At 42.6% G+C, this 21,879-nt stretch overlaps 1 protein-coding gene across 1 annotated transcript; it reads left to right on the top strand.

The window, feature by feature from the left end:
- Positions 1 to 746: 746 nt before the first annotated feature.
- On the top strand, positions 747 to 21,544 carry LOC133136811 (TGF-beta receptor type-2-like). The gene is made up of 7 exons (XM_061254565.1): positions 747 to 1,023; positions 7,026 to 7,179; positions 9,738 to 9,928; positions 14,090 to 14,832; positions 16,276 to 16,417; positions 20,000 to 20,124; positions 20,662 to 21,544. Exons 1-7 carry the CDS (start codon positions 948 to 950, stop codon positions 20,839 to 20,841), a joined length of 1,611 nt encoding a protein of 536 aa, XP_061110549.1. The 5' UTR covers positions 747 to 947; the 3' UTR covers positions 20,842 to 21,544.
- The last annotated feature ends 335 nt before the right edge of the window (positions 21,545 to 21,879 follow it).

Below are 21,879 nucleotides of genomic sequence, written 5' to 3'. Positions count from 1 at the left end.
TAATGTGCAAGCAACCATACAAGCATACAGAACATGATTATTTTGTTTGTTTACGTTGGTGAATTACACTCAAAGAAAGTTATTTGGCTAGTCTCGATATCCCAAGCTTTTCAGTGTGGATTTTTCTTTATGGAATCCTCTCTATCAGGTGTGACGTGTGAAAGCACCCAGACAAATAACCTTTGAGCTAGATAGGGCTATTCTGAAACCATTGGAAAGTTTACATATAAAGGGACACATTAACAGGTTCTGATTTTCATCTTATTAATCTACATTTAACAGCAGTTAATAAGTTAATAGAGCTATTAAGATTTAAATTTTTAAAGGGCATAACCTTGCGAAGAGTATCTATTACCATGCTTCTCTGAAAAATAATAAATAAATAAATAATTATTCGAGTTTATCTTAAAATACATTCTATCATTGTAAAATGTGCATACTGTATACGTGCTAATATAACACGGAGGATTGTGGTGTGAAGTTTTAAGTGCGCAAATAAAAAGGAAACTTATATTTAGATAGGCTACATAATAGCCTATAGGTCAGAGCTACCGTTGTGGTATTTTGTTATTATAATACTGTCGTTTAAAATGCGTCTGTGCGGTGTTTGAACTATTTGAGCGCAAGGGTTATACTTTAACGAAACTTGAAGAATAGTCAGGCAAAAGCCTCTGCCAAGACACGAGGTTAAAAAAAAAAAAGGTCCTGCCCTGTTTAAAAGATTTCCTGTTTCTCTAGTAAGTGGATAGATTCTTGAGTCATAAAGCGAAGAAGCATAGCGTTTCCTTTTCAGAGAAGGGTAGCGACTAGCGAATGAGGAGAATGAGACTCGCTTTCGTCGTACAAGAAACGCTGCCGGGCTTGACATTGTAGTAGGCTACTCCGGATATTTCTTCTTGGCCAAGACATTATCTACAATTTAATGAAAAACAACGGCTGGTTCTCACATGGAGCAATTTCGACTTTCCGTTTTCTGGTGTGGAACGATATTCTTCGGTAGTTTAGCCGTTATTGATCTGACGGGTGAGTGTTATTTTCTTTGCCTTTACTTATTGCCAAGGTGTGTTCTATGTTGTGTGGGAGACCACTCGGATGACTTAACGATGTAAAACTCTTTAGTAGAACCAACCAACACAACAGTCGAATTTGGATCCCACACTACTTGCACTTGCGACTTTACGCAGCAGGTGGTTGAACGGAAATGTATTTTCTTTTCAGAAAGCCTTTGTAGGCTAGTTGTAACATTACAACACTGCTACTGAAATGTAGTGCAGTTACATTAATTTTTTTGTCTGTGAAAAAGTACATCATATGAAATTATTGTAATGGTACTAGACTATTGGATTAGTAGATGGCATTTTACAATACACTTAAATGCTGTACCACGAATTTCACTACGTTTTGTGCACGGCATTGGTTCCTGATTTGGATGAATTTAGGCTTAAAACTCTTTTTTTCTCATCATCTAGGGGTATTTGTTTAACTGTCTGCTTTTACCAAATGTTATGTATTTATTTATTCCACTAGTGCTAAAACGTAACATACGTACAGGTATATAATTAGCTTTCATTGGGATGTCAAAAAGTTGTAAGCATTTTATGCAACGTTGGGAACATTTACTTTGGACATAATAGCGTGTTATATACGGAATGTGAATCATGGGCCTACTTTCAGTCAATATTAGTCCTTATGTTTTTTCACCACAAGTATGGAAGAAAATCTTTGAAGACAAATATTGATTTAATCCAAGCCATAGAGAGTCATTGTTTGGTTTAAAAATAGCTTGGGCCGTTTATCTGCGCACTCTTGCGCTTGGTATACTCAAACAATCTGCGTACATCAGTCCAGTTATTGTATTTGGGGATACCGTGGTACATGTATCACTAATGGTACCGTGAGTGGTCCTGGAGAGGTCCGTGAGTTGCTTGTTGGGCAATTTAAGGTCTGGAGAGGTGGACTCCTACCTAAACGACAAAAATGGCTCCATGCATGTGCGCCACCATTTCTTGTAGGCGCCGTCCCTGTCCCCTGGCTTAATTGTATGTTCCCTGGGTGGTAATTAGTTGGATCCAGCCCCACCACACCCACCTCCCGTGGCTTAAGTGACAGAGACTGTGTGTAGTGTTTTTAATGATACATTACAGCCAGTTGTGCCGCTGTCTACCAGACTTCATTGAAAAGACCGTGAATAAATACTTGAAATAATAGGCCTAGACTTTTCAAAACAGGCCCATGAGGCCGATCGCACATGCTGCGTTTGGAGTGTTCCATGCAGCTCCATGCTCCTCGTCCACAGTGTCTGGTTCTCAGTGACGTGTGCATCGTCTTAATTTCCCCCCTGCTTCTTTCCAAAACAGCTGGCCCATTTGTTTAATCTCTGTTGTTGTCGCTACTCTGGACGCATTTACAACTCATTTAGCCTTCTGGTGAAGATGACAAGCCAAAGCTGCAACTATCTGACTTGTCTGGCAGCGCGGGTACAGGTATTCTAAAGTTAACAACCTCAGGCAAAGCCGCCAGTCACCTTGGCTACATTGACGATGCACATGATCCTGAATCACACACCAGAACCTGAGTCGATGCTGTCCAGGACAGGTCGGGGGAGAGAAATAAGTACAGGAAGGGAGTGCTAGTCTCTGTTTACTCAAAGCTTCGTGGGCCTCTCAGGAGAGTGCCGCTATTTTGGGAGGAGGGTCACATGACCTCCAAAGTGGCACTATTTTCGTTGCCCTTAATAGCTGGTCTATCACAGTAGAATCAATCCCGTGCTCAGACTCAAGGAAATATAAAGACTTTTGTAGTTCTTCCTCACTTTGTTGTCTTTATTACCATACTTCTGATGCATATTTATAGTTTGTTATGTTTACTGAATAACTCAGTGTTGTAAGTGCTGCCAGTTTATGTGGTAAAACAAAATGAAGTCATTTTTAGATGAGGATCTCTTCCTGTCATGATTTTTTTTCTGGGTCCCAAAACAGTCCTCTACAAAACTTTGGGTTTATAACAGTATTTTTGTCATCTTTTAACTTTTACTATATAGTTTAGTGCTTCAACGTAGGCAAAGCAGTTCTCACTTCCTGAATATTCAATAGGCCCATTGTACTTGGAGTAGGCCTGTGTGGTTATGCAATATAGTCTTGCTGCAGTTATATCACTGTCACAGGCGTAGCTTCTGCTCCTGCGACGATATGATTGAATATTTCACTTTCCGTCCCAGCTCTACCCTCCTGGCTCTCTCTTAAGTCTTTCCTAAAATGAGATTTGGAAAGATATCTGAAGGCTGAGCTTGGTGTGTGGGTTTCTGTGAATTGTGACACAGTTGAGAAAAATAAGATTTCCATACCTCTCTGCTCAGGCGCTTCAAGGTGGCTCATAGGAGAGTGTTCCTGAAGCATTTCTATATGCATGCAAATGGGACGCTCCTTTATCCCTTTTGTATTTATGTATGCATGCATTTTCATTAAATTCATCCCCCGATGCAGTTCAAATTATGCTACTTGCATTCATTGGCAGGGTTCATGTCATTTGTATATTTGAGGTACTGCAGTGAATATCAATCATATCAAATACCATACAGCAGTTTTCTTTTGTACATATTGCACATTTATTTAACTATATATTTACCATTTTTACACAATGTAAGAGTGAACTACGTATATTGGTGTGAGCAATTATCTGATATGATATCAGAGCTAAAGTGGTACAGTAGCTTGCTAGCTAGTTGGTTTATGTTATAGTGCCTCCCCTTAGTACACAGAAGCACACATACGTTTGAGCAGATGTATAGTACAGTGGCAGATATGAGAACTTCAGTGCAGAATGATTTCTATCTTCCCTCATGCTTACGATGGAGTGTTAGATACCATCACAAATGAACGACAGTAACTAAAGTGGATAGTATGGTCAAAAGAATGTAACTTCACTGTGACTAAATATTATCTGAAACAATATTAGGATGGCTGTACGAGTAATGGCAACAACCCAAAACTGATGAGAACACAGACATTTCATTGTGTATTATTAGTTCCTGAAGCTACAGTGGGAGCAATAATTATTTGATCCCTTGCTGATTTTGTAGGTTTGCCCACTTACAAAGAATGGAACTGTGTAGAATTTTAATCATAGGTACATTTTAACATTGAGAGACAGAATATCACAAAATAATCCACAATAACAACATCATATAAATTTTATATCATATTTTCACATGAAATAAGTATTTGATCCATAGAACAATAGGACTTAATACTTGGTGGAGAAACCTTTGTTGGCAAGCAGATGTTTCAGATGTTTGTTGTAGTTTTTCACCAGGTTTGCACAGATCCTGGGAGGGATTTTGGTCCACTCCTCTTTGCAGATCCTCTCCAAATCCTTAAGGTTCCGAGGCTGTCGCTTGGCAACTTGCAGCTTCAGCTCCCTCCACACATTTTCGTCTGGATTTAGATCTGGAGACTGGCTAGGCCACTCCAGGACCTTAATATGCTTCTTTTTGAGCCACTCCTTCGTTGCCTTGGCTGTATGTTTTGGGTCATTGTCATGTTGGAAGACCCATCCACAACCTATTTTCAGTGCTCTCACTGAGGGAAGGAGGTTGTCGCCCAAAATTTCCTGGTACATGGCCCCATTCATCCTCCCCTCGATACGGTGAAGTCGTCCTGTCCCCTTAGCTGAGAAACACCCCCAAAGCATAAGGTTTCCACCTCCATGCTTCACAGTGGGGATGGTGTTCTTGGGGTTGTACTCAGCATTTCTCTTCCTTCAAACATGGCGAGTCGAGTTGATGCCAAATAGCTCTATTTTGGTCTCATCTGACCACATCACCTTCTCCCAAGGCTCCTCTGGATCATCCTGGTGTTCTTTGGCAAACTTCAGACGGGCCTATACATGTGCCTTCTTCAGCAGAGGAACCTTGCACGCGCAGCAGGATTTTAATCCTTCACGGTGTAGTGTGTTACCGATGGTTCTCTTCGTGACTTCGGGAGATTGGCGGTAACTTTGTTTCTTCCATTTTCTAATAATTGCTCCAACAGTTGTTAACTTCTCACCAAGCTGCTTGCTTATTTTCTTGTAGCCCATCCCAGCCTTGTGCAGGTCTACAATTTTGTCCATGATGTCCTTAGACAGTTCCTTTGTATTGGCCATGGTGGGAACGTTGGAATCTGATTGATTGTGTGGACAGGTGTCTTTTATACAGCTACATAACGATGTAACGAGTTGACACAAGTGTTTTGGGTAATGAGTTGAGATTAGGAGTGCTTCTTAATGGAAAACTAACTGGTCTGTGGGAGCCAGAATTATTGCTGATTGGTAGGGGATCAAATACTTATTTCATGCAAAAATACGACAATAAATTTATTAAATTTATATGATGTTGTTATTGTGGATTATTTTGTGATATTCTTTCTCTCAATGTTAAAATGTACCTATGATTATTATACACAGTTCCATTCCTTGTAAGTGGGCAAACCTACAAAATCAGCAAGGGATCAAATAGTTATTGCTCCCATTGTATATGAGGATGATATTTTCGAGATTTTTATTTTAAAATTGACTGTTTGAAATTAATGTATTGGCAAAGTGGTGTGGTATAAAACATACAATTCTACCTCATATGGTACCTGATAATAATAAATGAACAATAATATGCAGATCTTATTGTGGCTACATTGGGGCTTGAATCACAAACCTTCCGGGTCCCAGTCATGTGCCTTAGCCATGGCTACAGGCTGCCCCTGTTACCGCTCGTTGATATATATGTATTGAGCTGGACTCAGAATTTTGAGCAATGTAGCCGATGAGATCACATGATGTTGTAAAGGCATATTTGTTTTGTCTTAGCATACTGAAGATCAGCAAAATAAAAATTTTTGAACAAACCCTGACTCGTTCTTCCCAAGTCGGAACCCACATATTTACACATGCCTGGGCTTGTCTCAGGAACACAAAGGAAAATAGGTACCTCACTTAAAGCATTTATGTGAAAAGGGGGAATAAAGAAAAAGTGCTTTTCTTTATTCCCCCTCTTCAAACATAACCAAACCTTAAAGGTATTCATAACTGTACTAGCTATCTCAATCACCACTTTATTAGGTAGACCTGTACACCAGCTTGTTAGTGCAAATATTTCATCAGCCAATCATGTGGTAGCAACTAAATTCATACAAGCATGCAGACATGGTCAAGAGATTCTGCGGTTTTTCAGACCAAATGTCAGATTTGGGAAGAAATATGATCTCAGTAACTTTGACCGGGGAATGATTGTTGGTGCCAGACAGGGTGATTTGAGTATCTCAGAAACGGCTAGTCTCCTGGGATTTTCATACACAACAGTCTCTAGAGTTTGCAGAGAATGGTGCGGAAAACAAAATACATCCAGTGAGCAGCAGTTCTGCCGGCAGAAACGTGTTGTTAATGAGAGAGATCAGAGGAGGATGGCCAGACTGGTCAAAGCTGACAGGAAGGTGACAGTAACGCAAATAGCCACACACACAGTTTGGCAACATTGGCTCAGGCAGTAAGAGCTGGCCGTTGGACGGTTGCCGGTTCAATCCCATCGTGGGTGTGTCGAAGTGTCCCGGCGCAAGACAGACATTTATGATTACAACAGTGGTAAGCAGAAGAGCTACTTAGCTACAGTATGAGGGGCTTCCGGTTGGTAACAGGAACTGGAGCTATTCTTCACACCCTGCCTTCATCAGTGCCCCTTCATGAACTGAGCATCAGAACAATGGCAGACTTTCAGTGCTAAGAGTAGTTTAATATGTGGTCAAGAAAAGATAAGATAAGAATTGCATAAAGAATTGCGTGTGTGTAGATGTAGATGTTTGCTTATTTATTTATTTATTTATTTATTTATATATTATTATTATTATTATTTTTATTATTATTATTAATATTTTTATTTTTATTTTTATTTTTTTAATCTAGCAAGCAAGATTTGGTTTTAGGATTTTTGTTGGAATTCCCACAGAATAATTGTTTTGTGGTTGTTGATGAAGATCTTTGTTTTGTCTGTTTTTATCCAGATGGGAAGCTTGGCTTATTGAAGCTGAGGAGGTTGTGTAAATTCTGTGACGTTCAGTCCACCAGCTGTAACGACACCAGTGTCGTCTCCTGCTTCAGCAACTGCAACATCACGTCCATTTGTGCTGACCCTGACGAGGTGTGCGTCAGCATCTGGTGGGTGGTGCCCTTTCCTTCTGTGTCCGTGCCTTCAATTTAAGGCCCTTTTTGACCGGGGATTCTAACTATAACTGTAAAGTATTCATGGCTTTTTTTAAGTCCACAGTCCACCAAAGAATTGCTGTTTGAGTGATTCAGACAATGTCTTCATACCACACTATTTATAGTTCCACTTTCAATTGAATTGGTTTATTACTAAAAAGTTATGTATAATTTGGTTATCATTATATAAATTGTTATCCCTTCTTTTATATATGGGCTGTTAGATGGCTTTTATGCCATCTGAAGACTGCATGCAGCCAATTCGTTCATTTAGCCAGGGTAATTGGTGGAAACAAAAACCTGCATACACACCGGCCCTCCAGGACTGGAATTGCCCTCCCCTGGTTTAGCAGGGGTGCAAAACAAAGGCCAATCCCTTTCATGATTTTGTGCCAGCCTCTGTTCATAATTACTTAATTAGCTCAATCATATCTTGATCTGACATTTGTAAAAGCACCAGCTACAGCTGCAGACTCCAAATGCATCCTAAAGATCCATACAGTAATGAACCAGCATAGTTTACAGTATAGAGCTGTCATACATCTAAGGTAACTGGTTGGAATAAATACCAGCACATAGACCTGCCCTCCAGGACTGGAGTGTTAGTGCTCAATAGTTTAACCGTTCTCATCATGAAACCTCATTATCAATCCATTATCCATTATCCATTATCAATCCATCACAACAGATTACCCAAAATTGTTGTTGTGGGGGGTTTTGAACAGCGACTCTAGAGGGAAGTACAATTTCAACTGCTACCTGCACAACAAAGATAAGGACCAGGGCTTTTTTTTTTCTTCTTTTTTTTCTTTTTATTGTAATACCGCAACACTTATTTTTAATGTAGTCTCTTCGTTCTCTTGATTGGATGTTTAAATCTGTTTGAAGGTGATAACTTATTGCTAAGGATTGTGTGGCGCATTTTATGCAGGGAGTATTTCACTTTAGTGTATTTGACGAAATAGCCAACATAGATGGAAGTCCATAAACCTAATTAAGTAAGCCCGATTAAGTAATCAAACAAATTAAGCAAGACAAATTGATTAAATTAAAAATTTGCAAACGTAGCCCTCCGGGTATTGTGTTTGACACTTCTGAGATATTGTATAATTCTCTTCTGAGTACAAACTATCTCGGAATTGCTGTTGCGTGCAGAAAGGGCCTTGGGGATATAACTGAACTCGAGTTCAAATAATTTGAGTTCAAATCTGATCATTTTTCTCCTACCAAAATATACACACAGAAGAGTGAATTTTTATGTCGTCAGTGGCTTGATTCTTCGATCAAAGTTACTGACGCCCATCAAGCCATGAGACTTTCATTTAGGACAATTTAAGAATAACTGTGCTTTGAAGCCTCAAACTTGGTTTCCTGATCCAATGCGTTCCTTTATATCCCAGCAACCTCTGTTACTTCGTTTTTGGGTGACTTCATTTTTTCGTCTACCTCATTTCTGTATCACTGAATGTATTAATTAATGAAACACTGTATTATTGAATTCAGTAGTGGGTTAGTGTACAGAATCAATGTGGATTTCACTGGGGCTTACTGTAGCCCAAAGTTCAGAAACCCTGGTCCTGGAGAGCTGCAGGGTGTACTCTGTGTAATGAGGCAATTGATTACAAAGGTACCTTATCTCGCCTCACCTTGTATTTGGGTCTAAATCGGATGCTGATTTTAAAATGAAAATAAAAACCAGCAACCACCAACCCTGCTACTCTCCAGGACCAGGGTTGCCAACCCCTGCTGTAGGCTAAAATCCATTGAATGCTGAGTCCAATACAATGCTTTCAAAAAATAAAATCTTTGGGCTAAATAATTTGCCTCACACACACTAGACTCCACTGCTGTTGTATTCATATGTGCACTGCTAATGCTAAATGTGGTGAATTTGTCTCAAGCAAAGTATTGTACTCTATAGCATGTATCAGACATAGGAGCTTGTGTAGATGTTGTTCACTATCACACAATTTCTTTATTGGAATCCCATTACCATACACGTTTTCAACTAAAACTTACTCACCAATATGCTACATTATTCAGCTGCCAAAAAAGAGCAACTGACAACAAACTCAGTCATCAGAAAAATCCATATGGGCTTAAAAGCTGAGATTTGGCTGAGTCCAAAGCTGAATCCTGGATTTGTGCATCTCTAATATTTACACTGTTACCCTGCACAATTCCAAGTCTTTAATATGGCCTAATACAACTGAGAATGCAGTGTTTTCTAGCAAGACTGGCATATACTGTAAGAGCTATAAAAATTAGTGTATCTGTATGTTCTTCAGGGAATATAGTGATTAGTGATTAGTGATTAGTGAGTAATTAGTGATTAAAGAACAAAAAGTGATAATTAAGGTACAGTTCTTAGCATTGTGTTGTTTTCAAAAACACTAAGGTTTAAAATACAATAAATAAAATAATCACCAAATTAAAGGTTTCATTAGTACACATTTGTTTGTTTTGCTTCCAGCTTCACTGCAGCTGAGGCTCATGTGGTTGTGTGTTTCCAGGAGAAAGATAGATGACAATACGACCATCGAGACGGTGTGTCACCGGCCATCGGACCAGCTGCATGGATATATGCTGGAGGACTATAACAACACCAAGTGTGAGATGAAGGAGAAGAAAGTCTCAGAAGGTTCTCTCTTCATCTGCTCCTGCTCCGAAGATGAGTGCAACGACCACTTCTTCTTCTCCTCCCGTGAGTGGACACATTTCCTCTCTGAGTGTCCTTAGTTGTAAATCTGAGTTGTTTTGCCTTGAATGTGACACACACGCATTGTGTTTGTAATGGTCAGCGTCCCTATATAGAACAGTAATTTTTTGATATCTCAAAACCTTGATATCTCAAAACTAATCTCGATGCCATTTCGCAGGAGGATTACAATTTCCCTGGGCTCATGAAATACCGATTTTGGTATAGCTATGCCATAAATATGTCATGGACACTCCCTAAATGTTGCATTAAAAAATAGTACTTTATGCTAACCTAACTCAATCCAACAGATCCCGAAACAAGAAACCTTATTCTGGTAGTTTGAGAGATGCCTCTTTTTTATACTTTCATGGCTGTAGACTTGAATGAGCATGAGACATCAACATTCTGAAATTCAGATGATCAATAGTTCATGGGCATCAGTGACACAATGCTTATAAATCAGCACAGTGCATCTGGTGTTATTAGATTTATAACATTACATTACATTACATTATTGGCATTTGGCAGATGCTCTTATCCAGAGCGACGTACAACAAAGTGCATACCCATAACCAGGAATAAGTTCGCTGAAAGACCCTAGAGGTAAGTACAATTTCAACTGCTACCTGTACAACAAAGATAAGGACAAGGGCAATTTTTTTTTTTTTTTTTTTTTTTTTTTTTTGAACAAACAAACAAACAAACAGAGCAAAAGTCACCAAAGTGAACTATCCAAACACTGCTTACCTAGCCAACTAAAAATACCGATACACAAAGCAAGTCACAGAGACAACAATTAAGGTTCACAGGGAGGTAGGGAGGGATGGGGAGAGGTGCTGCTTGAAGAGGTGCGTCTTCAGCTTGCGCTTGAAGGTGGGGAGAGATTCTATAGTTCTGACCTCAACGGGGAGTTCGTTCCACCACCGTGGAGCCAGAACAGACAGTAGTCGTGAGCGTGAGGTGGAGGTTCTGAGAGGGGGAGGTGCCAAGCGGCCTGTGGAGGCTGAACGAAGAGGTCTGGCAGGGGTGTAGGGTCTGATGATTTTTTGCAGATAAGCTGGGGAAGACCCTTTAACTGCTTGGAAGGCTAGCACCAATGTTTTGAATTTGATGCGAGCCATGACAGGCAGCCAGTGGAGGGAAGTAAGCAGGGGGGTGACGTGTGAGTATTTGGGAAGGTTGAAGACCAGACAAGCTGCTGCATTCTGGATGAGTTGGAGGGGTCTGATGGCGGACGCTGGGAGGCCAGCCAAGAGGGAATTGCAGTAGTCCAGGCGGGACAGAACCATCGCTTGGACCAGGAGCTGGGTCGAGTAGGGGGTGAGAAAGGGGCGGATTCTCCGTATGTTGTAGAGGAAGAACCTGCAAGACCGGGTCACCGCCGCAATGTTCTCGGAAAGGGACAGTCTGCTGTCCATCACCACGCCGAGGTTCCTTGCACTGAGTGACGGCGTGAGTGTGGTATCCCCGAGAGAATTGGAGAGATCCAGATGGGGAGAGGTATTAGCAGGGATGAATATCATTTCAGTTTTACCTGGGTTGAGCTTTAGATGGTGGTTGTCCATCCAGCTCTGGATGTCCCTCAGGCAAGCAGAGATACGGGCTGAAACCTGCGTATCAGACGGCGGGAACGAGACGAAGAGTTGGGTATCGTCCGCATAGCAGTGGTAGGATAGCCCATGTGCAGTGATCACAGGGCCAAGGGAGCGAGTGTAGAGAGAAAAAAGAAGCGGGCCAAGGACTGAGCCCTGGGGAACTCCTGTGGCGAGGGGCCGAGGTGTCGATACCGAACCAGCCCAGGCAACCTGGAAGGAGCGACCAGAGAGGTAGGACTCAATCCAGTCCAGGGCTGTGCCACAGATGCCCGTTGCTGACAGGGCAGACAGGAGGATGGAGTGATCCACAGTGTCGAAGGCAGCAGAGAGATCTAGAAGAATGAGGATAGAGGAGAGGGAGGCTGCTCGTGCGGCATGAAGTGACTCACTGACGGAGAGGAGCGCAGTCTCTGTCGAGTGGCCCGATCTGAAGCCAGACTGATGGGGGTCTAGCAGGTTGTTGTTAGAAAAGAAGGAAGAAAGTTGAGTAGAAGCGGCTCGTTCTATAGTTTTAGAAAGGAAAGGAAGAAGAGATACCGGGCGGTAGTTCTGGATGATGGAGGGATCCAGGGTAGGCTTTTTTAGCAGCGGAGTGATGTGGGCCCTCTTGGAGGATGCCGGAAAACAGCCGGAAGACAGGGAGGAGTTGACAAGGGAGGTGACAAATGGGAGAATGTCGGGTGTGATAGTTTGGAGAAGAGAAGAGGGGATAGGGTCAAGGGCACAGGTTGTAGGGCGGTGGCAGAGCAGGAGTTGAGAAACATCAGAGTCCGTAAGGGGGGAGAAAGTGGAAAAGGAAGGGATGGGCCTAGAGGGGGGGAAGGGCACAGTGAGGGGGGCGGTGGTTGTAAAGGATCTGCGGATGATTGTGACCTTCTCATCAAAGAAATCAGCAAAGTCATCAGCAGCGAAGGAGGACTGAGGAGGAGGAGGCGGTGCGTTGAGGAGAGAGGAGAAAATGGAGAAAAGTTTCCGGGGGTTAGAAGCAGAGTTCTGAATTTGCGTTTGATAGTATTTTGCTTTGGCGGCAGTGACATCGGAAGAGAATGCCGCCAGGAGAGACTGGTAAGTCATTATAACTGTACGAAATCATAGCAATATACACTCTACTCTCTATAATACACATTGTAATACAGGATCTATCAATTTATCACTCTAGTTTAAAAATTGTATGCTTACGTACCAACAGTTTATGGACAAGCTCTGCTGAAGTGATACAAAATATGTGGTACCAAATAAGACACATGGACATGTTGGAAATTAAGCATACTTCTGTAAGTCTATTGGGGATATAGTGTACAGAGCACCTTCTCTTAGAGTCTGAAGACATTTTCTGTCTTCATATCATCACTCTTCATTTACTGCCAATTAGTATGTGTATTTTGGTTGTGGTCACTGTTCAAATGTGGTTGGCTGGGATGAACAATAGACTCTTGACAGTAGATTGCAGTGCAGTACTAGTGATATTGTGGCAAGTGTAGGGTTGTGGAAAAATGAAAAACCAAAATTGCTTTATTTATTTTTTTACAATGGCTACGTGGTTGTAATTCATACAGACAGTTGCATTTACCATTTTGCTGTGTGTTGGAACTTGTAAGTATGAGATAGTGGAGCCCTTTAAACTGATAATTGCTGTCACATTTGTTCAACATGTGTACTAATTGGCAGATAATCCCATTTGTCAAAATTGTACAAAGCATGTTAGTTTTTTTCATCTTGTTATTCAGTCCCACACTTTAACAGTATCAAAATCATGTGAATCTCTGGGAAACAGAGGTATTAACCACATTAACAATACAGGTTTATTAATGCTACTAACCTTTACCAATACAGAGGAATTATGTGATACAGCACGGGTGGCAAAATTTTGGCAAACATATACACATCTGTGCAGCCATAGTAAACCATGCAAAATGAAACATGCTTTGTGTAAAAATAGGGTCACGAGTATTTGACTGTGTATCGTTTAATACAGGCGCCATGGATGGTGCAGTGGGTAGCACTGCCGCCTCACAGCAAGGAGGTCCTGGGTTTGAATCCCTGTCGGTTGGGGCCTCTCTGTGTAGAGTTTGCATGTTCTCCCCGTGTTTGCGTGGGTTTCCTCCGGGTACTCCAGTTTCCTCCCACAGTCCAAAGACATGCAGGTTCGACTGATTGGAGAGTCTAAATTGCCCGTAGGTATGAGTGTGTGAGTGAATGGTGTGTGTGCCCTGGGATGGACTGCCGACCTGTCCAGGGTGTATTCCTGCCTTTTGCCCAATGTGTGCTGGGATAGGCTCCAGCCCCCCTGCGACCTTGTTCAGGATAAGCGGGTTAGGATAATGAATGAATGAATGAATGAATGAATAGTTTAATACTGAAGAAAAACACTGGCCAAAACCAGAAGGAAGACAAATACTGACATATGTCGAATGACGTGGTGCCTGCAAAAAATTATGTTGGAGCATCAGTGCAGTTTATTTACAAATATTCCAGTGGTTTGATATGGCAGTTTTTACAAGAGCTGAATTTACGTGTGAAATTGACTGAAGCATCAGTAATCTGACCCTGAGCTTCCTGTCACTCCCAGCTGCACAGACCCCCACAGACCCCCAGTGGCTGCTCGTGGTGCTGCTCAGCCTGTTGTTTCTGGCCGTGGCCATCTTCCTGGCCCTGACCTGTTACCGCGCGCTGCGGCAGCGCCGGCTCAGCCAGGACTGGAAGGAAGCCCGCGCCATCATGCTCGACGACGACCGCTCGGACAGCAGCTCCACCCACGCCAACAACATCAACCACAACACGGAGCTGCTGCCCATTGAGCTGGACCTGCAGGTGGGCAAGGGCCGCTTCGCCGAAGTCTACAAGGCCAAGCTTAAGCAGAGCGCCTCGGAGCACTTCGAGACAGTGGCCGTCAAGATCTTCCCCGAGGAGGAGTACGCCTCCTGGAAGAACGAGAAGGACATCTTCTCCGACATCGACCTCAAGCATGAGAACGTGCTGCACTTCCTGACGGCCGAGCAAAGGAAGGTGGAGAAGCAGTACTGGCTCATCACCGCCTACCACCCCCTGGGCAACCTGCAGGAGTACCTCACCCATCACATCATCGGCTGGGACGACCTGTGGCTGCTGGGGGGGTCGCTGGCCCGAGGCGTGGCCCACCTGCACAGCGACCGCAGCCCCTGTGGGCGCCCAAAGGTGGCCATCACCCACCGGGACCTAAAGAGCTCCAATGTCCTGGTGAAGAACGACCTGACGTGCTGCCTGTGCGACTTCGGGCTGGGCCTTCGACTGGACAGCTTGCTGTCCGTGGACGAGCTGGCCAACAGCGGACAGGTGAGTCACGCCCGGGTTTTATAGTTGCGCTGCTTTAGCTTTCGTTTCTGATTCCAGGCCCTGTGATAATTAATCACCCTGACAAGCAGTCTTATCGGGAAGGTCCTTGTTTTTATCAAACGACATAAAGTAAATGGGTTTTTTAGTGTCAGCCTGAAAGCCAACAGGAATATATTTAATGTGCTCATTCATTACAGTAAACTATGAAATGCACATAAATTTTTACTGCCTGAAGGTGTTACTGTAGTTGTTTGCTGAGAAGATCTCGAAAGCTTTCATGAAATTTTTTTTGATGCGTTCATTGTAAACCACCCCAACAAATTTTATTTAAAAGGTCTGCGAACAGATCCGTTACCAGCTACCACATGATCTTCACGTGAAATTCCTTACAATACAGTGTATTGTGTACAGTGTACAGTATACCATTTTTTTGGAGTTGTACATTTCTGAATTTATATTGTAGTTTGCCTAACTAGCTTGTGTCACAAGTTAGCTTGGTGGGCGAAGTCGTCTCTCTCTCCCCCTCTCTCTTTCTCTCTCGCTCTCTGTCTCTTTCTCACTTTCATTCTCTCTGTCACACTGTTCCTTCCCTCTTTTGCTCTCTCCTCTCTGCAACCCGCTCTCAAGCTCACTTTGGTTATTTCTCTCTGTCTCACCCCCACCGTCAAAGGAATTTACATCGTTCCCATTCTGACCTGTAGCTTGCTTTCATTTTCTATGTGCTGTTTTTCATCACGCTGTGTACGTCACTTCCCTTCTGTCTGATAAAAATATGGTGAAGTCTGCGAATAATGACTGTTTCCTTATTTCATCAAAATGTATATGGTGGTTTTGCCACACCAACTGCATTATTCTTTACAGATCAGATGATTAAATGGCCTTGAGCTCATTTTGACTTCCCACAGACAATCCATCTCTTTCATGCTACATGTGCAGGTTAAGCATTAGCCTTTCAATAAAAACGCACTTCTTCCCTTGATACATTAGTATCTTCTTTTATTTCTCCACTTTTTGTGCAAATGGTGCAGGTAGTTCCAGCTGCAGACCTTGTGCAATCAAAGGAAACAGCAGACTTCCTGCTTGTGTCAGGTGACTTAGCAGATGTAGAGCTAATTATAACAGCTTGCAATAGAGCCGGCTACCTCCTGCTGCTCAGCAAGCATAGATATTTAGTCAAACCATAAATGGATCTGATTCAGAACAGCTGTTCTACCTGTACTTGTTCAATCAAAATCTTGTATCATAAAGGAGTGAATATGACCAATATGAAACTGCTGATAGTCTTGCTGATAGTCTATTGTCTGATAGTCGTTTTTTGAAGTACAATTAAAATATTTGAATTGCAGTGTATTGTGTACTGTGTTTTGACTTGAACCAGAACCCTCTAGGTGGACTGTCATTGGATGCATAGACGGGTCATTTCTTCTTTGTCCCTCCCCACAGGTGGGTACAGCCAGGTACATGGCCCCAGAGGTACTGGAGTCCAGAATCAACTTGGAGAACACAGAGTCTTTCAAGCAGTCCGATGTCTACTCCATGGCCCTGGTACTCTGGGAAATCACCTCGAGGTGTAATGCTATTGGAGGTAAGTCCAAATCTCTGATGAAGACAGACCATCTCTACCATAACAATATTTATGAGTAATAGACAGGCAACAGTAGATCAGCTACCATGGATATAGATATAAATTCCGCAATTCAGCACTTCACTGGAACATTCTGTTCTGTTAAATTGACTTATTCCAAACACCTAAAGGCATGTAGTATCTTGTTTGGATTCACAGTAGCTCTTAATCTGTACGCCAACCAGGCATTATGCTTGTTTAGAGTTCTGACACTATATACACATATATATATATATCTTGACTAACATGAGGGCAGACCGATATGGATCTGACCCGGAAAAATTGATCCTTGACAAAGATTGGCCAATAGGTATTCTGTAGCTTCACGGCTGCACGTTATCATGGTCTCCACTGACTTTCCCCAGACCAGAATTCCTTTGCTTAATTATCTTACAGTATGTGGTATTCTTCCTGCATCAGAGTGCATAAGAATAACAGGAACGGGCTGTCCACTGCCATCGACACAGAGTGATATTTCTTCATGTGTGACATGAAGGAATGTTTTACTTCCCTCTCCATCCGGAGTTTTATTTGGCTGGATATGATCCTCAGTGCATTGTCTGAGTACTGCCGCTGAGCTGTGCAGGCTAGCACTACCACTTCCTGTTTTCTATCTCGCTGGAGTTTTCCACCTCGAAAATAATGGCTCAGTGGTAAAGCACACAAGCTCTTGTGAAATCACGGTGAAGTCTGTCATTAAACAGTTCCCCATTTTTAAACGAGGACAAAAATATATTCTGGGAAGGCTCGTCAAGAAAAAATAAACCATTCAGGTTCCATATGGAATTATTGACAGAATGACTGATGGTTTTTGGGCTTCCAGATGGCTCATCTGTTATAAAACTGGTTCACTAACTGCCAGAGCTGACTGTAGCTGGCACCTTACAGGGTGGCATCCGTTTCACCGGCCCCTCACCCAGGGAAGAAATCGTTAAAAATGGCATTGCCCTTGTCTCATGCACGCCTACAGCACTTCTGGCCAATTAGGCACCTGCAGTCTGCTTGTGACAGCTGTGCATGAAGTGGCCCCCTCTGCTGCAATGACAGCACAGCTTAGCTGGTGGACTGCACAGTGAAAAGGACCTCATCCATGAAAGAAAATATCTCATGAATTAATGGTTAAAAAGAAGAAGCACAGAGCATTCTGTAAAATCAGATTTGGGTGCATGCCAACGAATGTTGCCTGACCGTGTAATTAAATCATCTGAGGAATTTCTTTAAGAAAATTAATTCCGTGAACTAGAGAGAGTGTATTCTGTCTGTACGAGCGTGCTCATCCTGACCTCGAGTGCTGCTCTTCAGAACCCCAGGGCAGGGTTTCCCTGGCTCTGCAGTCAGCAGAGTCCCACAAAAGACGTCTTGTGCCGCAGTCTTACGGGACCACCGCGGTACAGAGGCCCATTATTTCAGTTCCCGTGGCGTTTGCTTCATTTGTTTGGGGAAGCACCAGAGCACAACAAAACACACTGCGTCTCCGCCCAGCCTGCACTTCCAAAACGATGCTAGCGGAATGCGGCCTCCACCCAGCTAGGCGAAGTGTGGGCGGGTTAGCACCCCGCCTTTACTGGCCTCCCATATCATTTAGCCGCCTGAATTAGAAGCTGGTGGGCAGGGTTCGCGGTGCTGCGGAGGGAATTTCGGGCTAAGCTTAGCGCCTGCCAGCGTTGGGGTGCACTCCCTAGATTCCACTGATTCCCTAGAAACACTGTGCTCCAGATGTCCCGGGCCCAGCCCATGAGGCTGACTAACTCTGGACTTTAAAGAACGACGCACGGCACAAAACAAGCGCGTCAAAAGCAGCTTGGGAAGGAGATTTCCGAAAGGATGGTAATCCGTCGTAAATGTGGCTGTCTAGGGAGTGCATGGTATGCGCTGGGGAGACTTGATTATCGCGACTGTTTCTCCCCTGCAGCTTGTCTTGTCCTCAAGTGACCCAGGAAACCTGCATTCAGCTCTAATGTACTAAAAAATAGGCCATTGTGCATTCCAGACAAAGAGCAAGTGGATGTTTTGTAGGCGTTCTTGTGCTTTGCCAAGTCAATTCTCTTGACCACATTTGTCAGCAAATTATTTGCCGCCATCTGCTTCCAAACCACTGTATTCTTTACAAGGTAACAGATTCAAGGTATCCCTTGTTCAATTCCCCTCCAGAATATAAGGAAAGGCCTCTGTGTGTGGTCACTATTTCCTGTTTACCAAAAAGTTATTTACAAAACTGGAAGATGATATTTCAATGTATTTTAAGCCTATGATATTTGCATGATTGTTTCAGAGTAGGGTTAGGATTTGGTAGTCTTTGTTGCAGTTGTAGCTGCTATTGCAGTGACTCAAATAATGAAGAATCTAAATCCCCATCCATGCGTATTTAGTTAAAAATTGAAATGAGGGAATTTTAAGAGACAGGAAATGTTTCTGGAAAAAAGTGTTCCATGGGGTACCAGTCAGCCATTTTATTTCCTGTCTCCTGTGCGTCTGTACTTCCTGTGAGCTCTCTGCGCTGGGCATGACACTGTTGCTCTTAGCACAAACCTCACAGAGAATTAATTTCCTTGCTGTTCAAAGGCCTTCGCTTGTGTGGGTCGTATCAATTCAAGAGCATTATAACTTCCTACTTTCACTTCCTTGTTAACGTCTCACCATCCCAAGCAGTAAATTAAGGTCTAATATCAAAATTGTGGCTAACATTTTTTTGAATATCAGTTTGATGATTAAGCTCTGTTAAGCTATCTTGCAATTCTGTTTCTGTTTTTGTTTCAATTTCAAGTTACAGCAGCAGTGGTTTCACATCCCTCCCTTCTGGTATCATTTCTGCCTAATTGTGTTTTGTGGAAGACTTACACAGTCCTGAGGTTATCTTACAGTCTTGTTGAAAATCTCCAGTTTCATTGTTTTCCTGACTGTGCTCATAAACCAACAGTGATTAAAGTGCCTGCAACACTAGAAATATTATGTTGGGCTGATAAGAATATTCATAAGCATAAATATAGAATATCATTTTTTAGTCTTGATGCTTTCTTTCTGTGTATTTTTACGTAGTCTCATAACTACACAAAATGGCTGAACCTCTCGAACAGGTGGTGAGATATTGGTTATTGGCAAATAATATAAAGAACATTCTAATTCTGATTCTGAGAAATCATTACTCATGGTCAACCTGTTATGAGCTAAGTTTGTACCAAGAAGGTGGATACAGATCCACTAATTAAACTGGTTTTCCCCATACAGATTTGAACATTTACATGAAGAACACACCATCACCCATTTTGGTGCCCCACAGATCAGTTTTAGCTAGTTGCTATAGCAGAGTAATGTCATTTGCATTTCAAAATGCTATATTTAGTTTTGATGTTGTGTATTTAATTCCGTTTTTCATTCAAGTCACTGGATACGAATCCAGCATCTGCTTAATGACTCAACATTAATGAGAAAATAATTCATAATCATGGAGGGAGAGGTTTCTGCTGCTATTCTCAGTATTGCAATTTTAATTGCCTGATTTAATCCGGCTGCTGATGAAGGGATATGGCTGCTTTTGTCTTCCAGACGTGAAGGATTACGAGCCTCCGTTCGGAAAGCTCTGTGAACACCCCTGTGTGGAAAGCATGAAAGACAGTGTGTTGAGGGACAGAGGCCGCCCAGAGATCCCCAACACCTGGATAAACCATCAGGTAGCCATCTGCACCGTATGCTTACATGCGTGGTTACGCCCTGATACACACGCTGACACAGATATGTGCGGGCTGGCTTACTCGTGAATCGACATCAAATACACAGAGCTGCATACATACAAACAGATCCATGTGCATATGCACAGGCAAGCAAACTTGTGCGTACATGTGCGCTAACAAGATCACATTGACTGAACACACATACCCATGTGTATTACACATACACCTAAGCACACTAATATGTATTCAGTCACACACATGCACTGAAACGTATGTACACACAGACATACACAATCACGTAAACAGGCATAAAGCTGACAGCCACAGACCGGTGTTCTAACCTGTACTGTGCGCACAGTCATACAGTTGCGAATCCGTACAGATAGCGCTGATCGCAAAACATTGCGTTGAATTAGGACGTGCGTCCTAATAATGACCTAATAATTATGTCCCTACATAATGACCTCACCCCCTAATACCAGTGAGTGACCCATCTCCCACATTGACTGCGCTGTCCCTCTCTGTCTCCCCCTACAGGGCATCCAGATCGTGTGCTCCACCATCGAGGACTGTTGGGACCACGACCCGGAGGCGCGGCTCACCGCGCAGTGCGTGGCCGAGCGCTTCAACGACATCGAGCACCTGGACAAGCTGTCAGGGAGGAGCTGCTCCCAGGAGAAAATCCCAGAGGACTCCACTGCGGGCGAGGGGAAGTAGGCCTCACCCTGCTTTCAGTGCGTGGGGTCGGCTGCTGAGCTCTGTCTTTCAATCGCCCGTTTCTCCGAGACACCAAGACTTTATTCACATCCGGCAGGGGTTCGGCAAAATAAAGCTATCGCGCTGAGTCATGCTTTTCTCGTGATCTACAGAAACACTCACGCAAAGAATTGTGAGCAATAGCCAGACTGAATATAAGCCCACAGTACATATGTTTTATGCACTTTATAAAGTATCTATGCATACCAATTCATGTATTATGCTGTATTTTCTTAATACTCAGGAGGGTGCCCATTTTTGGCTCTTCCTCATCTGTGTCAAAGCAGGAAAATGCTGATTGTAATGCTATGGATAACCTGGCCATTTTTTGACCAAAGTATTGAAAGTGGTAAGCATTCGATTGGACAACACAGGGGACTGAGATACAGTTTAAATGGAAGAGCCTGTTCAGGTGAAGATATTTCTGAGATTAAGCAAGCGCAATTTGACTGAGAGCAAAACATACCCTCAACTGGAAGAAAGACTGTTGAAAATATTCAGAAAAGGGGAATATAGGAATCCTATCCAAAGACTCCAAACTGGAAATACGTGAGGTATATTGTACATCCAGCAGCTCTTCTCTCTTATGTTGACAAGTGAATAGACACTCAACACTTTCAATGTGCTTTGAATATGATAATAAAGATTTTATATATTTACTCAATATTGTTATAGTCCAAATAGCAGTCTGTGTTTTCATTCCCTCCCAGTATCCTTTCCCACGTGTTTATTCATCAAACCCAAATGACTTTAAATTGTGATTAATAATTACTACTGATCACCTTATCGCTCAACCTTGGCCCTTGAACTTTCCAATATGTACAGGGCATGTGTTCCACTTAATGGCTAAAGTAGTTGATTCACCATTGATTCACCATTGATTCACTCTTAAGACTTTGTGGTTTAAAGAGTCTGCTTGGGAAGCCAGGGTATTTTCACTAAATACTTTGATATTTTAAGTATTTGTCATGGGTAACTGTAATTATATGTGAGTCATGG

Source organism: Conger conger, chromosome 9 (assembly GCF_963514075.1).
Source record: "Conger conger chromosome 9, fConCon1.1, whole genome shotgun sequence".
NCBI lineage: Eukaryota > Metazoa > Chordata > Actinopteri > Anguilliformes > Congridae > Conger > Conger conger.
Note: the sequence above shows the minus strand (reverse complement) of the source record. Positions and strands in the feature narration are given on the sequence as shown.